We start from the raw sequence: 18,874 nt of genomic DNA on the forward strand, positions 1-18,874 counted from the left end.
TTTACATTTTTTTCGGGTAAAAACACGTATCTAAAGGTGGAATTTACATCTTTTTTTTATGTAGTAAATTTGTTTTTTACATCAAAAAAGGTTTAAAAAGGTATCAATCGATGGGATTTACATGCTGCCTCAGCCATCTGCAGGTCATTATCAGTCAAGCATGTGTTTGACAATACCAATCACAAGGTTATTATACAAACTGTAATGGCTGTATCCGAATTGGATTTATCCTCCCGATAAAGACTTTTGAAAAAGACAAAATACAATCTAATAATATCATAATATTTTTAAAAACATATTTTCCATTATTACACTACTACCACTAAGTAGAAACTTGAAATATTTAAAATATTTCAATATTAGATAAATTATCATTAAGTACTGGTATTCAACAAAAGTTTTAAAACATTAAGACTAATTTATATTCACTTGAAAATAAAAATTTTTTTTATTTTTTTAAAGACCAAAATTCATAAACATTTTGCTCCAAGAGCTTGAGAATTTAGTAAAAGTTCCCATATACGTTTGTCTTATATATATATATATATATATATATTATGATATTAAAAATACATAACCACACATTTTTTTTACAAACATTTGAACTTCAAATGTTCACAAAAATCTTCAAAATCACCAAAATATGCTAATTATTTTCGAGACAAAATGTATAAATTTTCAATTTGTAAGACTTAAAATATAATGCAAGGTTTTTCATAAGTACCTCTTACTAAAACCCACAAAACTAAAAAAATATACGAATTTATTTATTAATTAATTTTTTTCCAGTATTTTAAGTTCAATTTTGAAAGATAATTATAAGATATTTAGTCAAAAAATTTCATTTCTTATTATTCTTTTGTAATTATTTAAAAACATTATTCACTTAGACTTGATACTATTACTAACAGTACCATATTCTCATATTAATATTAATAATATAATAAATGCAGTATTTTTGTCAAAAAGTGATTAAATCTACTGTAGGTAATCTTAAAAGTAAAAAAAAATTACTATAGGTAATAGCAATATAAATATATCATAAAATAGGTATACTCTGTAATATTAGCTGACTTCAACAATCGATGGACCACCTTAGCTCAAAATCGTTTTTTGAATACCATGGTTATTGATTTATTATTGAATTAAAATTTAACATATCTATTGAAATAACAGTGACTTCCTTAATGACGAGGTTTTTTTCGTTCCCATTTTGAACAATTATAACATTTTTTTTATCTGTTTTTTATTTTGACAAGTTCTAAGATTTACCATTTTTTGTTTGAGAAATCCAGATCTACAATAATCATTCTTTGTTTGACAAAAATAACTTAAAATCCTTAAAGTTTTGCAACATCCATCCTCAACTACTCCTAAATTCTGACATTTGATTAACGGTAAATAGTAGTAGGTAGTCGGTAAATGCTATGTTTTACTGATTAAAATACAGTTTTCCCGATACTCCTACTTTTACAGTAATATACATAATATATAATATTGTTCGAACGCGGCTGATTTTCCCACCGAATCGTACACATCGCCAAAGGCTTTACAAGTCTCCGCGATCGGTGTGGAGTGTCCGCGACAGGTCATCCCCCCCTCTACACATTCGTGGCCGACGATGTCCACTCCAACCTTCGTCCGTCAGCTTGCGAATTTTTGTCTTTTGCCAACGGCTGAACCTGGCGGGTCCAATTCGCTCGCCCGTTCGCCACATTTTTTTTTCTTTTGTCAACCGCGTGGTCAACCGACCTTATTTCTAGTCGTTCGTATAACTGTCCATTTTCTTTTACGTTGTATACGCGACAGTCGTCGCAAGTCCCGAGACAGTCGGTGCTTGACGTGTGCGTCCCATCCGTCACTTAGTATCGATGATCCATTTATTGTGACACTGCCATCATAATTTCATACGTGCCACCACGGTCGCCTTACCAGTCCATACTACAGCGTGGCTTTGCCGAGTTGCAGACAGCAGTTGTACAGGTCATACCTTTTGTTCTCATTTATTATTGTTATTAATTATTATATATATTTTATACTGTATGTATTCAGGCGAATAAGTTGTGATTTAATTATTAAGAGTAATACGGGCCCGCACATTATTATTATTATCATTGTCATTGCTATATACGCTGTGTTGCGATTAATATATTATGTCTAGCGCCTGGCGTCTGTTTATTGTATCATAATTTGTATTTTGTATATTGATATTTCACACCGTGAGGAACCTGTATATTCCAACACCCCGCAAGTCGGCTTGTAGGAGCGGTCGCGGCGCAACAAATATAGATAAAAAACCAAAGACATCTTGCACTTCTCGGTTTCTACATGAATCCGAATCGTACCGTTTCGTCAGAATTAACTTGTGTCAAGTCCTTAAAATGCCATTGTAGAGGAATTTCACTTAGATAGGGCCTATAGACTAGAATGAGTACCTTTCAGAGGTTCACATAGTTTTTTTTTACCAAAACCGCAAATGACTACAAATATGTAATATTAGTATGTTCAATCACCCCTATTGTGTTACATATTATATTAAATACTTACTCACTTACTTACCTAAATAGTTGGACATTTTCATTACCACGTGAATATTTCCAACCCAAAACAAAGAAATCGACATTGTTTCTTTAGTGTTTTCGTTAATACCTGTGTTTCTAGCTGTACTATTAATTTAAATCAATTACACACATTCTTCAAAAATATGATATTATACATCTTTAACATTAGTTTACCTAACACCATTAAGTACAGCGGAAACTCACGAAACTTAAATCACCTTTTCTCTAGCAATAAGTACTGTTAAATTGTTTACAGATTTCTTTGATGTTAATCCGGGTAACATTTTTTTCATCCCAGTGTACCTACTGTCGGTGGGATCTAGGAGTAGTAGAGCTTGAGGATCAAGTAATAATACTTATGCTATTGCACATAAGGTATACGAGGAATTTCTTTAACGTAATCAATCAAACGCAGAAGCCAGGTCACAACCACTGGATAAGGTAAAATGAAACAAGAGTCTTAGAATTGTCACTTAGCGTTGACACTTGACGTTTACATACCGTGCACGTGGAGGGAGGAGCATGTGGTACCAACTCTTACTAACTAAATTATGAATAAAAGTAACTTTACATGCTGTTACGTATTTACTTTTTTCCAACCTACACGTCCTTAACGAACCTCAAGACTTAAGGGATCAGCCTCCTCGTCACCCGCCCACCTTGTGATTTTTAGTTTATTCCGTCTACCTAAGTCCTTGTCCATAGCTTGTACCTAAACAAGAATGATGTAGATGTCAACTTACCACACCGTATGGCAGTGTTGGGGAGTAACTTAAGTTCCAAGTTACTGTAAAGAAATTACTTTTTAAGTAATTTAAATGGTAATTTAATTACATTTTATTGTAAGTAATTTATATGTAATTTAAGTTACTTTTTTGCAGTAATTTTTACTAAATTACTCGTTACTTTTTTTTAGATTAATACATTTCTAGAAAGTAGGTATTGATAATGAGTGTAAATATTAAAATATATCATATACCTAATTATTATAATTTATAAGTAGAATTTTCTGAACTTGTGATACTAAAATACTTTTGTTATTATAGCTATTGACTATTTGCCGATAAAATGTTATTTTTAGAATGGAATTGTTATCTTTACTCTGTGTTGTTTCACCGCGGTCACCCGCAGCCGGCTCACGACGTCGGCGTCTGCTCGTACAACAGTGTTGTTGTTGAAACTCAATAATAATAAATAATAATAAATAATTTAATGATACTAAAAATAATAATTATTATTATTATTTATTGCTTATTGTAATTACCCACAAATTCGTTTCTTGTAATCGGCGACTATCGTCTATCTTCGACGATCTAATCTTATGAATTTCTGATACCTATTGGCTATTACTTATTAGTCATGGATCGTTAGTTCATTACGATATAAGTTCTAGATTATTCGACAATTCGACATTCGTGAATCACTGATTTTTATAATATTGAAGTGCATTTGTTTGTATACAATGGAATTAGACGGTGAAAGTGAAATACGTGAGCTACGGCTACCATGACCTGTGTACAACAATTTATTTAAGTTAATTTCGGTAAATAACAACAATTTTGAAGTTAAGTGTAAACTTTGTGTAAATTCTAAAATGTACTCTACTTTTACTAAGAGTAATTCAAATTTAAAAAAACATATAACGGTAAGTACCTAGATACTTTATCACTTAAATAATTTTTCTGCCAACTAACTTTCTATTTAAATACAATTTTAATCAACTATGCTAAGTAAGTAATTAATAATGAGAACATCTTAATATTTTAATATTTTTATGTGAATGCAGAATTTCCATGTAAACATTTTAATCAATTCTCATAAAAATTTCTTACAACAAAATTAACTAGAAAATTACTGTTGGTAGTTATAATTGTGTAATTTTTTCAATGGGTATTTTCTTCTGAAAAAATCGTTATTTTGGACAAACCTTTACAATTTGGAGATACGATAGTTGATTTGTGCCTTTTGTTTTAAGTTTTAACTGTTACATACATTCAAAAAAAAATACATTCTAATTTATATATAATATAATAATAATATAAAAACATATTATATGTTTTAGTCAAAATATGCTTCCAAAGTAAAAGAGCTTGAAGCAGATTTAAAAATTGAAAAATCTTCTAATAAACGTAAAAATAATGAGTTTGATTGTGGCCAAAGTGCAAAAGTGCAACAAACAATATCGGATGCATTTTCAAGAGCCCAGCCAGTTAGTCAAGGTTTGTAGAAACCTCATATTTATAAATTATTTCTTTGAAATTAATCTTTTTTTATTTTATTAGAAAATTTAAATTCTATGATAACTGAATTTGTTATTATGGGTAACCATGCATTTAATATTGTCGAAGAGGAAAAATTCAAAATTATCATTCAGAAAGGTTTTCCAAATCGGCAATGTCTATCTAGAAAAACTTTAATGAGTACAATTTCAACTACTGCGGACAATTTGAAAGCTAATCTTAAAGCACAATTGTCATCCACTGATGTTAAATATGTCTGTGCTACAGCGGATTGCTGGTCAGTTTTTAAGAGGTTTGTAAATAATAACTGTAAAAAATTAATATTATTTGTAAAACAATGATTTAAATGTTTAAATTAAAAATGTAATATAAGTATAACCGGAAAATTATAATTTCTGTTTCAGAAGTTATATTGGTATAACAGTACATTGGTATGACCCGGAAAGTTTTCAGAGATTATCTGCTGCGCTTGCTTGTCGCCGCATCAAAGGTAGACATACATTTGATGTCTTGGCTAAAATAATGCATGATGTGATTTATGAATATGGCATTTTTAACAAAATTATAAAAATAGTTACTGATAATGGTTCAATTTTCATCAAAGCTTTTCGGTAAGAAATAATAACTTATTATTCTTAAACTGATTATGTCTTTTACAAATACAATAAGAGCTTGTAACTGCTAACAAAGTATTATTACCTACTAATTAATATCAAATTTGTTTAGTGTTTATTCAGAATCTGAAAATGCAGATGAAAATATGGAGATGGAAGAGGAGCAAGAAGTAGAGTTAATTGCAATTAGTGATATTTTAAATGAGCAAACTTCATTCGATGCAGATTCTCCATATTCTCTTCCTCCACATCATCGCTGTGCCAGCCACACACTCAATTTAGTAGCCACTAAAGATTCAGAAAAAGCATTATCTGATCCATTATATAAAAAACAACTGAGATCAACATTTGCGGAAATGAGTGCACTTTGGAATAAGCAAGAAAGGAAAAGCTTAATTGCCGATACCATACATGATGAATTAAATATTTATATTATTGTACCTAACGCCACTCGATGGAATTCTACGTTTCAAGCAGTAAAATGTCTAAAAGATCAACTCATAAAATCTGAAAATGAAGTCCAGCGCATTTGTGATAAAGCAGGTTTACCAAGATTTGATAAAAAAGATCAAGCTTTTATGATTGATTATTGCAAGGTAATTTTTTATTCAGTATAAAAAATAGTTAAGAGGACATTGTACCTCTGTACCTCTATGATGTATTAAAGTCATAAAATATATTCAATTGATGTATATAAAATCTTTTTAATAATTAGTTAGGTACTTAAGTACTACTTACTACAAATTTTTGTATTTGAAATTTAAATTAATCTGTTATATTATTTCAGGTAATGCAGCCATTGGCCCAGGCTTTAGATTTACTTCAAGGAGATAAATTTGTGGCTATGGGTTATCTCATTCCAACAATAAAATGGCTTAAAAAACAACTTAAAGAACTGCTTATAACAGTAACTATTTGCAAAAGTCTTGCAAATGCATGTTTAGATGGTGTCTGTTCTAGGTTTGACCTAATGTTGCTTGACAAATTTAATTTTTTAGCTACTGTTTCTCATCCAAAGTTTAAGTTCAAAGGCATGTCAATAATGGAAAAAGAAGAAGCCACTGACATCCTTCAAAGTGAAATAGAATATTTTAAACCTGTAAATGATAATAGTTTAGAGCAAAATCAACTTGAGGAAGTCAATGATAACATTATTTTTGATGAAGATATAGATATAGAGCATTCTAATGCTGAACTTCAACGGTTTTTATTTACTCCTTTTAATGGTGATTTAACTATTTTAAAAAACATGCCAATAATGAGATTAATTTTTTTGAAGTATAATACTGCTTTACCCTCAAGTGCTTCTGTTGAACGTTTGTTTAGCATTGCAGGAGATATATGCACTAAAAAGCGATCAAAATTTAGTAACTATAATTTTGAAAACGCATTGTTGTTTAAAATAAATTTGAAAAATAAAGATTAAATATTTAATGTGCAGCAAAATTAGTATTAATTGTTAATAATTTCATATTGTTGATTGTCATTATATAGTTTGTGTATTGTCATATAGACAAAATAGTTATTAAGCTCCAGTGATATGAAAAAAAAAAGTAACTTCTATTGTAATTGAGTTACTTTTAAAACTCAAAAGTTATGTAACTGACAAAATGAAAAAAAAGGTAACTTAAAAATAATTTAGTTACAATTTTGATTAGTAATTAGTAATGTAATTTAATTACCCTAAATAAGTAACTTCCCCAACACTGCCGTATGGTTAGTTCCCAACAAATTAAAACTTAAATGACTTTAAATGACCAATAAACATAATTAGTTAGTTAGGAATAACATTTATTATTCACATCATCATACCTAGTATAACTACTAATTATTGTTCATTTAATAACTTAATACATAATAAAGAGTAAAATGTATTTATTCAATGATGATTTTTAGGACCATATACATTTGATTAGTATAGTCATATCAATAAATATTGGCGAATAGGTAGTGATAAAGTATATCAAGTTTAAATTAAAAAACAATCGTTGTTAATTTGAAAAAAGCTGTTTATTATATAATAAAACTTATTACCTAAAATGAAAAAAAAAAATATAATTACGTGAATACAGATTAAAAATAAAAATAAAATTATAATAATATAGTAGTATTATTTAAATATAAAAAAGATATAAATATATAATAGTATGAAAACTAAATCATAAAATACAAATTATAATAAAAGTAAAAGTGATATTGATATTAGTATGAAAAAAATACAAATAATAACACATGTATATTAGAAATATTAGAACAACTGTAAGATAGTCAAAAATAACTACCAAATGAGCAATACAAATAAACCAAAACAAAACCAATGGTCATTATTCACATAATCTTAATTCATATTATTTAAGATGTATCCACCAACATTTAATAAAATACACTTATTTTTATGAAGATTGTGTGAATAAAAGGCATATTAAACATTATAAGCCTTAAACAAAATATTATAGCGAAGTTATAACCATTGTCATGATCTAGATTGTAGTAGATAACTCCAATTCATACTTTTTTCAATAATAAGTTTGGTTGGAAAGTCATTTGATCTTAAATTATAATTTAACAACTATCTGATCTGGTTTTAATTTATTTGGATAAAGTCCATAATTATTTTTGAAGATTCTATTATAAAGTTTTATTTATTTTTATTTTAAGAATTAATAAGAATAATATATATATAATTACAATTTTAATATTTTTTTAAATCAAGTTCTCTTAGGGTATTTTACAACTATATTAAACAATTTAAAATTAATTCAAAATTCTGAACTAATCATTTTTATATTGTGAATTTCATTTATTTTGGATCTTCCATCGACACACATAATTTTTTATTAAAATGCAAAAGAATTTAATACAATATTTCTGACATGAGCAAGTAATTCGTAGAAAAATTGAACCTGAAATGTATTTAATTATCTACCACAATCAATATTTAATAGAAATATTGAATATATAATTTTAAAAACATAAGAATAAATATCTTTTAAATAAAAAAAAATTATTCTTAATTATTTTAGATTAATATCTAACATATTTATTTGTTTTTAAATTATTAGTATGTTCATATGATATTATATATATTAGTTTCTAGTGTTTTACACTAAATCTAACCTACTCTTACTATGTCCTTATCTATAATTAATAATAATATTTACCGTCATTGTACTCATTCCCAATGATAATAATATTACATCAATAATGATTTTATAGTAAAAATGAATGAAAAATATAATGTATCCTTTTATATTACAAATCTAATTCATATTTTAAAACTTAAAAATAATCAAAATTCGAAAACAATCATTTGAATATTGAGAACATCATGTATTTTAGATCTTCAATCGACACACATAATGTTATATATAAATTTTAAAAAATATACCTAATATTTACACCTTACAACATTAGCAGGTAATTCGTAGAAAAATTGAACCTGAAATGTATTTTAATAACCACAATTTATACTTTATAGAAATACTGAATATTTCATTTTAAAAACTTAAGAATAAATACCTATCTTTTAAATTAAAAAAAATTATGCTTAATTATTTTAGACTATCTAACATATTTATGTTTTTTACATTATAAGTATATTCATGTTATACACCAAATCAAACCTACTATAACTATGAAACTAACTATAATTAATAATAATATTTCCATCATAGTACACATTCCCAATGACGAAACAATAAAATTATAACTAAAACTAATAATAATATGTCCGTCATTGTACACATTCCCAGTGACGAATCAATAAAATAATAACTAAAACTAATAATAATACTTACCATCATTGAACACATTCCCAATGACGAATAAAAATTAATATTATAATACAAATCTATGAAAAAAAAATTATAATTCTATACATTTTAGACTGTATAATCTATTCAAAACGAAACCAGTACCGGGAGTACAACTTGTACGCAGAAGTGTGGTTTCGGAAATGGAACTTTAGAACTTTGGTCTCATAATTTAATTTTTTGGGCAGGTCGATTCACGACATCGTGATTGCGGCGAAGAAATTAGGTACTATTTGATGCGGTTGGTACTGATTTCATTTTGAATAAAATATAGTCGGTAAGCCAATCAAACATTTGTTCAAAACATTAGGTATCATAGTGTCTTGGAAAAACTGTTATTTCATCGCTTATGAGTATAGATATATGTTAAGGGACTGAATTAACTCCATCTTTCCCTTGAGCCAGGCTTAGATTAGGCATTAACCTTGTTTGAGATTTTACTGATATTATTATAAATGATTGTACATATATTTTGTTTGAGTTTGATCAGCTAATTTAATTAAAAAAGCGAGGGGCTACGTTATGCAGTGGCCCAGCAAACAGAATAACCGCTAGAAGTATGAAGATTCTCTTGTCAACTACGATGCGGATGCTATTGTTGGTTTTAGGAGGTGGATTGGCTGACTGTGTACGACGAGTTTGTTCGTTCTGACGTGATGTAAATGTAGCTCCTGTGAAAATATAACAAGGCTTATAATAAAAAAATATTCTGAGTATGTAAAATTAACAGTCGGATAATAAAAACATCATTATATAAAATATTATTAAAACTAACATCAATGTTCACACAAACTAGATATTTATTAGGATGTCAATTAGACTGCAAATAAAACTAGTTTGATCTTCACTTTATTGTCAAAGTATTATAATGTAATTTAAGTATTTCCAACCAAATGTTAAAATTTAATACTAACCATTACCGCCCGTGTGTCTGCCTGTGAGGATAGGCATCATAGTGGTTGGACCTTGAGCGACAACGGGAATGGGGGGCGCAGCGTACCACGCTCCTCCTCCGTTTTCAGTACCGGGAATGGATGGAGAAATTGGCTGGGGTTTAAGGGAGTACCATGAGCCACTAGCAGTGTCCTGTGCTGGTTGTGCATATCCTTTACATGCGCCTGAAAACGGTGTACATTTTTTGTCTTCTTGAGTTTCAGTAGGAGTATCTATAACTGCAGTATTATAATACGCAGAAGTTGATCGAGCACAAGAAAACGGAGGGAACGATTTATAATTATTTTCCAAGTGGGAAATTAGTAAATTTAAATGGAAGGGTTGAGGATTATGACATTAGAACATGGATATTATGTATATTATATGTATACTCATTTCATAATACACTAATTGAAAATCTTAGATAGGAAATTAAAATTACTTTATTGTTATTAATTATTACCTTGTTTCTTAATTTTGGTTCCGACTAACTTCATGCCAGAGCGGTATGGATCAGATAGCCGACTACACTTAGTATTTGTTCCTGCTTCCGTTAACAATATTGTGGTAGTAGTTTCAGGATTAAGACCTTCGTCGTTGGGTATTGGAGTTCCAACGAAACATTCATACTGAGCCCCTTCTTTGGTGATTGGATTTAAACGCTTTAAATACGTATATGTCAACATAACTGATTTTTCACCAGCCACCGGGCTGATCTGTTGCTGTGGTTCGGTCCATTGGCCGAGACATTGGTACTCTCGTTCTGCATAGATAACATTTAATCAATTAGCACAAATGTATAACACTATGTGATTATATGATTATAACATTACGTGTATAAATATTTGTTATTAATAAATAGTGTATTGTTTGTAGATCTAAACCTAACATAAAAACTAACCTATTAAGTAAATGCATAATGCAAAAGTACTCAAAGTGAAATACTAAGATACATTTTTAATTTAACGATATGGTTTTCTATGAAAATTTTTATCTAAGATTTAAAAACCAACCATGGTTCTATTTTAAATCAATCCATTAACTTAATAGGTTTAAACAATATAATGGTGTCTGTGGTGATAAATATTTTGCTTACAAAAGAAACACATATAATAGCGATGGTGTAGTGCGAGAAGGTGGTTCACAGAGGATAAAAAGACATACCCAAATGTGAAGACTAGACTATAATTGTGAAGTAATCAAACACAAGTGACTGCAGTGTTGGTAGTGGTGATTCAAGTGCTGATGATTTTCGAGATGAATGGCTCGTTGTCAATTATGGTTAGGTAGGCATACCTTGATAATATCGGCTCTCAGACTTAGGCCGCAATTGGTAAGGCTGAGAAGAGGTCTTGGTAGTCAGTGTTGGCAGGTAATAGTGATTTGAAGGTTTCTGTGATCGACGCGGATGTAGTGGCAATGGGGTTGGCATCGAAACTGTAACGGCACCTTGCTCCGCATGCAGTGGTGGCAGTGGTACGGGTGGCAGTGACAAAATTCCACTCAGGCCCCGATTGTTTTGTTGCTGACGTTTCTGCTGCTGCAATTGTTGCTGTTGTTGTTGTTGTTCTTCTTGCCATCGTTGCTGCTGTTGCTGGTACCACCAGTGCTGTTGTGCTGCTGTCGTCCAACCACCATTACTACTACTAATACTAGAAGAGCTGTTCCAAGGAGCTAGTGCGTCTCTGTTGTTATCGCCTCCTCCACCACTACTTATGTACAATGGTCGGTCGCCGCGAATGTTCCAACTACCACTGGTTGGATGTTGAAGCATAAGTGAAGAGTTACGTGGTGGCTGTGGCATTTGTTGATGTCGATTATTGTTGTGTTGATGGTTATGGTAATTTTGCTGTTGCTGATGATAGTAATAGTCACCTGTCCTGTGTCCTCCACTATCTATTGTCTGATGCTGATAACCATTACTATAGTCCTTGGCGGTAATAGGATGTTGTTGTGGTAACCAATACGATTGTGTCTGTTGCTGTGGCCAATGTTGTTGATGAAGATAGTAGTAATTATTATCCGTACTGGTGCTGTCAGGTGGTGGTGGGGGGTAATGTTGTTGCCGTCCTCGGTAATAATAATCGTCATTATTTGGTTGTAGGTGTGATTGCTGCCACTGTTGCTGTTGGCGGTAGTGATGGTCGGTAACTGGGTGGAAGGATGAGGTATCAAGAACAGCAGCCGTGGAAGTAGGAGTAGTAGCAGTGGTAGACGATTTTGAGGGTGACGGTAGTTGCTGTTCGGGAGAATTCGTCTCATGTAGCGAGAATAATGGCAATGTCGATGATGTAGCTGTTGAGAAGGGAGTAGCAGTGGAAGTTGTAAAATTTGTAGGGGCTATAGTAGTAATGTCTATGAACTGTTGAACTCCCGTAGATGACTGATTTATAGCAATAGAAAAGGTGGCTGTCGACCCAGTTGTTTGGTGGTCGGTTATGTTGTCTGTCACGACTGTTGAAGTGTTGTGACTACTAAATGGTAAAATAGGCATGTTGGATGACGTAGATGTAACAGGTGAGGCGACAGTCGATGTATCTGTTGGAGCTGAGTGGCGTTTATTCCTCCGCCAACTTCCTCCGACAATGTGCCCTCTGGACGCTACCAATAGTTATCATCATAAATGCGTGTAAATAAGAAACACACAAACGAGAAACAAATAATGACAAAATAATATACCTAATAACCTATATTTATAAAAATGTAACTAACTTTTATAACATGTTATAATCTCGATCTAATATGAAGTGATATTATGTGTGCGTGTGTGTTTCTATTTTATATGCACCAGAGTTTGACGTGATGGCCACGATGACTACCAACAGTACCGGGGACGGCCAGAGGAATAAGAACTAAAAAGAATTATCAATATGAGTATCGTTGGAATTACGGAGAGGGATCGAGAAGCCAATAGTCAACAGTGCACTCATTAATTGGTAATGAACACATCTTTCGACGCGAACCCCGCACGCCGTGCGTATAAACACGTTGGTGATGGAACGCGTGGCGTGAGGCTCGTCTGGCATCACATTTTTACATTGTAAGGGATGTTATTGTGGTGAGCAAGAAGTAGAGATGCCAGTAGTCGTAGTTTGATGATTCTCGGTAGCATCTGATTGGCGATGGCGCATGGATTGGCCGGCGGACGGGGGCCGGCAGTCGGAATAGCGCCACAACCTGCCACTGCAAAGGCGGTGGCAAGGTAGCGTATGGTGTAACGGTCCCACCGCGTCTGTGCTCAGCCAACGTCGCTGGCGTCTAATAGCTTAAGAGTGTTTTTTGTGTATTATAACCCTTTTTGTAGAATTAATATTTTGTTTTTGTGTCTGTACATTTTGTTTTCTTGTTTTGTCTGATCACGCTAACATACATCAGCCACCATCCAGAGTGTAATGAACAACATTTTTGTACGCTCTGAGAACGGCAGCTTATATTTTTATCCACGTGTGCGTGCATGCAAATTTCCTTTCAGCAACAGGTACAGTCGGCTAGATGCTCTAGACACCACCATGTTTGTAACATACGCCTTAGTTTGTGGCAGCGTTTAACAATTTTCAAGCACAACGCTAAAAAGCAAAGGCCCAGTCAAAGTTTTGACCCTTCGAATGGATTCTCTTCAATGGAAGTGTGTTTCGGAAGATATTACACGAAAATATCGGATTATGGAGAAAACAAAATATTTTTTAAAAATAATACTTATAATTATTTTTCAAAAGCACTTTAAAGAAAAATATACTCAAGTTTTATTTGACAATTTCATGTGTAGAATTCATCACACATTGTATGGAATGCAAAATACTGAAAGTACGTATACATATTAATTATTTCCTTATTTTCCTCAATACGTTAGTCACATAGGTAGATTATTATTACAATCAGAGTTCTTTTAGGAATTGAATTTCTACTAGATCATGTGTAGATTATAGCTTACTAGCTACACATTTGGTTTATCTATATATTAAGCATAAAATAAAAGAGTATATCTTATATTATGACATCTTTTTTTCTTGTGATGCATTCTTAGATTTTCTGTTATATTTTACATAGTTAGGTATACTTATAAAATACGAAAATCAATTTTCAATTTTAGTATTTAGTTTAACTCATTAACATATTTAAGATTTCTCTGCTGTACAGTAGGTATCTTGAAAGATAATTGTAACGAATGTATTCAATTTAAATTAAATTACATGAGATCACTGTGTATGAAAAACGATTCTGAGCAAAGCGAAAATGGCCTATCAGCCTAAGTATATTTTATTATATTACTGCTATTTAAAAAATTTATTTTACTATTAGACGTTAGTAATAGAAACTAATATTACAGTAAAAAAATATTTGAACACATTTTTCTCTAAAAATATTCCTTTTAAAACGTCATTGAGAATATAAAACAATAAAATTAATTTTAAAAAGTTTCAAGCACCTATGAATAATATTCTTAAATTATACCAGAATACCTAAAATAATAATTCTTTGATTAAATATTATATTTCATCATAATTTTAACTTAAAAACATATCAAAAAAAACTCGATCACAAATCCGAAATTTTTTTAGAATTTTGATATCTATTCTGTGCACTGTTGCTACTTATAAGAAATATTGTTATACATTTTCAATCCTTTTTAAACAATGAAAACATTTTTATTGTCATTTAAAATAAAATAAATGAAGATATTGAAAAATGAAAATGGCTATAAATTGCTCAAAACTAATATTTTAGTTTTAAATAACTATGTTCATCATTAATATTTAAAAATATATTTTTTTAATTATGTTTTGTATAGTAAATAATAATGTAAGCATTTATTGGACAATGGACATTTTAAGTTCCGATGGTTATTCGCTTTTAAATTAAAAATATAAGAAAATCGTTCGATGATGAGAATTCGTTAATTTAAGGGAAAAATATCGTTTATCTCAAAGCAAATGCTCATATAAAATTTATTTGATCTTCCAATATTTTTTTTCTCAAGAGTGAAAAACTTATGAGGTACTTCGAAAAAATAGAAAAAAATATGAATACTATCTAACTCAAATAATTTGCAATATTTTTTTTGATTTCGACGAATTTAGCTAGACCTTTTTTTTAAATATTCATAGACAATAACTTATGAGGAACATTGTACTAAATGTTCAAATTCTTATGACCAACCAAAAATATTTGTATCGTTATAATTAAACTATTTTAAAAATTTCATACGGCTACATAGCTCAAAAAAATCAAAATATTTTGAATATGAACATTTGGTGAAACTTTCAGTGATACTTATAGCCAAACAAAGTAGATTTTGTCAAAAACCGGAAACTCGTTAAAATTCCAATTTTTGCCAACGCTTTTTAAAACTTAAGGATTTTTAATTTTAACTTCTCAAAACTATATATCAAAAATATTCACTTCCCAACCACAAAAGATATAAAAATAGAAAATCAAAGCATTATTTCGTCTGATTTTCGTGTAAACTTACACAAAAAAATCTTCATTGTAAAACCAATGCATAAACATTCAACGCTACGCTCAGAATCTAAAATATTTAAGTTTTTTATAACTACAGTTCATTTTGAAATTTGATGATAGTACTTTGAATAGTGTAATACATTTTTAATTTGTAAACAAGATATTTTTTTTTTTAGAAAATCGTTTCGTTACTACTTGGGATATACATGATAATCACACAAGTTTTACTATATTGGCTTAACTTTGAATACTGATGACTAATAATTACCACTACAAAATAAGTACTTATAATAATAATAAACTGACCTTCAAAGATTGTTTGTGATGCAACCACTGTTTGAGCAGTCCCAGTTGAGGAGGAGTCTTGTTCAACGCATTCAGACACAGTATACTTCATCTGGTCAGTTGGTCCCATTTGTCCGGTCGTGCAGTCATCGGCAGAAGATACTAACCTGGCACAAAGTCTCAATGGTGTGGGCTGTGCCTTATTTGCGGATACCGTTGAAGGCGGTGGTGGAGCTGGGACAACGCCGTAGAACTCTATACCCGGGGGCACTGGACACCCGACAGGTACGCGTTTTTTCTCATCGGTTCCTGCGAATTTTAGATCATTTAAGAAATAATTCAACAGTAATCATCCTTAAGTAAGTTTAAACTATAAGATATGGTCTTAAATATTTACTATAATACGTTAATGATAATGGACATAATCTTTTTAAACAATTATAAGGTTTAAAGTATTTAAATTAAGTTGAAAATTAAGAGTGAAGAATGTGGCGAAACGGAACAAATTTTTTTCAAATCACGGTGTATCCACTTTAAGCACATTTACGCCACTCATAATACCAGTGACTCTATAGCTACTTATTACAGTACTTGTAAAGTAAAAATAGAATTTTGAAAAAAATAATGGATTCAGAAATAGGAAAAATTTTAAATTTCTTGTATTCTGACCCAAACCGGCCAAACCTTTTACCAAAAATAGATTTTCACCCAACACTTTCTTCTAATATTAACTAGGTATTAAAAACCAACTACTTAGTTTACGTGACTTAAATTGCCATTAAGTATACTCACGTGTTTCGGTTATCCACCAAGGCCGGCGAGGGCGAAGCTTTTTCTCATTTCGGACACCAGAGTCCTTACCAATTGCACTGTTTTCGCTGCACAATTGTCTTGCGAAGTTCTGCATACTTTGATTTTTTAATGGCATTCCTGTTCCTAAACATTTTAAAATAAAATTTATGTAAATTATTTTTCAACGATTATAATTTATTTGTTGAAATTTATGTAATATAATCAATGTCTTATAAACGATAAATGCTCACCTATTATGGAAAATTCTAAAATGTTTGGTCCTCTAGGCACTAACCACAAGCACCCATATGTCTTTTCTGAATCATTTTCGTTACTATTAAAACAATATAATATGTACTCTTATTATATTATATTCATCATAGTTTATGAATCAGTTATTGAAATAATGTCTTAAAATTTTAACTCACTGTTGATCATTGCCAGGCAATCCATTGTTTTCCACAATACGTCCACCATAAGTAAGGAACTTGGCCCCTCTTTGAGGCTGTTGAAAATGTTTTTCGTCATCGTCAACTTGCATTTCACAACTCCATGAAAATGTTGTCGTTGCACTCTGTTGTTGATTTTGCTGTGTAGAACTGCGTCTCATCCGTTGATTTAAACTTGGGGTATTTTCCTGGTGTGTACGGTCATTTAAAGAGTTAGAATGGACAGCTTGAAAGTGACTAACCACCGTGGCTGACTCTGGGGCATCCCGTGACTGTTTCTGTTCGTACGTAGTACGGCGGGATTGTTGGGGTTTTATTTGGTAACCAATTGGCAATGTAAGGGCACGGTAGGCTATCGGGTCGTCAGCAGTGCCTTCGGGATGCAGAGGATCAAAATCATACTCTATGCCATCAAATGTTTGGTCGAAATCTTTCATAACGATATCTGGATGATTTTGGCCAGGATAGGCAGTGAAAGCGACTTCAGCTTCCTTCTGACGATACGCACGTTCCATACTCCGCCAATTTATTAATGCTTGTTTGTATGGGATTCCTGCCATTTCGGCGAACTTAAGGTACTTCACCGGAGATGGTACTGGTTTGTCCTCAGGGAATATCTCATATTCGTTTTCTTTAATTTTTTTATTAGATTGCTCAAATCTATGATATTTGATCGATACCATAGCGTTCACGATATTCAACCAGCGCATGTACCTATTAAACTGATCCAAGGCCTTAATCTTTTTAAGGGCTTCCTCCTCATCGTTTTCTGTGCTCTTATATTTTTCATTCAGGTCTTCATCTAAAGATCTCTTTTCTCTATATGGAATATGTGGAAAAGTGGGGTCTCTTTTGGTTGTAAACTCTATACCATCTGTGTGTCCATCTTTGGCAGCGTTTTCAAATTTCTTATCTCGGGGAGGTGCCGTGGTTGTCTTTACATCCCATGCACATCGTTTTTGTCGCTGAGACCTTTGATCAGGGTCCGTTGTTGAAAATAAAATATTTGACTTGGAAGATGGTTCCTTTTGATATATCTTTTTGAGGAGGTTTTCAATAGGCACATTTCTGTTACGCTTAGATAATTGGTCATCGTCTTGTGTATGCTCTATGTCGTCCTTGAAATTATCATGTTCGTTCGTACCTTCATCGTTATGAACAGGCTGTTTACCCATATATTTTAATTTTTTAAATAGATCAAACATTACATGAATATCATTTGTTATTTTGTTCACATCTGTAGTGTTTTCCTTGGCCTCGTTCGACCTATGATTTGAGACTTTTTGAAGAGCCTTCATTTTATGAAACCAATTAAATATCACGTTAATCTGAGAGATAATTTCGTTTTGGTGTTCTGTGCTCTTATGTTTTTCATTCAGGTCTTCATCTAAAGATCTCTTTTCTCTATATGGAATATGTGGAAAAGTGGGGTCTCTTTTGGTTGTAAACTCTATACCATCTGTGTGTCCATCTTTGGCAGCGTTTTCAAATTTCTTATCTCGGGGAGGTGCCGTGGTTGTCTTTACATCCCATGCACATCGTTTTTGTCGCTGAGACCTTTGATCAGGGTCCGTTGTTGAAAATAAAATATTTGACTTGGAAGATGGTTCCTTTTGATATATCTTTTTGAGGAGGTTTTCAATAGGCACATTTCTGTTACGCTTAGATAATTGGTCATCGTCTTGTGTATGCTCTATGTCGTCCTTGAAATTATCATGTTCGTTCGTA

The 18,874-nt window shown here is 31.4% G+C and overlaps 1 protein-coding gene and 1 long non-coding RNA gene across 2 annotated transcripts in view; one reads left to right on the forward strand and one right to left on the reverse strand.

Moving 5' to 3' along the window:
* Positions 1-9,466: 9,466 nt before the first annotated feature.
* LOC111034615 overlaps positions 9,467-18,874 on the reverse strand; it is a 30,905-nt gene continuing 21,497 nt past the window's right edge. Inside the window, exons 6-13 of the mRNA XM_022315904.1 lie at positions 17,126-18,703; positions 16,949-17,031; positions 16,698-16,841; positions 15,927-16,214; positions 11,457-12,761; positions 10,624-10,923; positions 10,142-10,345; positions 9,467-9,898 (exon numbers count right to left, since the gene is read on the reverse strand). Of these exons, the coding sequence (XP_022171596.1) occupies positions 9,723-9,898; positions 10,142-10,345; positions 10,624-10,923; positions 11,457-12,761; positions 15,927-16,214; positions 16,698-16,841; positions 16,949-17,031; positions 17,126-18,703 (4,078 nt within the window). The 3' untranslated portion in view covers positions 9,467-9,722. The remainder of the gene's footprint in view (positions 9,899-10,141; positions 10,346-10,623; positions 10,924-11,456; positions 12,762-15,926; positions 16,215-16,697; positions 16,842-16,948; positions 17,032-17,125; positions 18,704-18,874) is intronic.
* Positions 16,128-18,874, forward strand: part of LOC111034616 — an 8,225-nt gene continuing 5,478 nt past the window's right edge. The window contains exon 1 of the long non-coding RNA XR_002604565.1: positions 16,128-16,190. This is a non-coding gene — a long non-coding RNA (uncharacterized LOC111034616). The remainder of the gene's footprint in view (positions 16,191-18,874) is intronic.

The sequence above is a fragment of the Myzus persicae genome, unplaced genomic scaffold (genome assembly GCF_001856785.1).
Source record: "Myzus persicae strain clone G006 unplaced genomic scaffold, MPER_G0061.0, whole genome shotgun sequence".
NCBI classification, from domain to species: Eukaryota; Metazoa; Arthropoda; class Insecta; order Hemiptera; family Aphididae; genus Myzus; species Myzus persicae.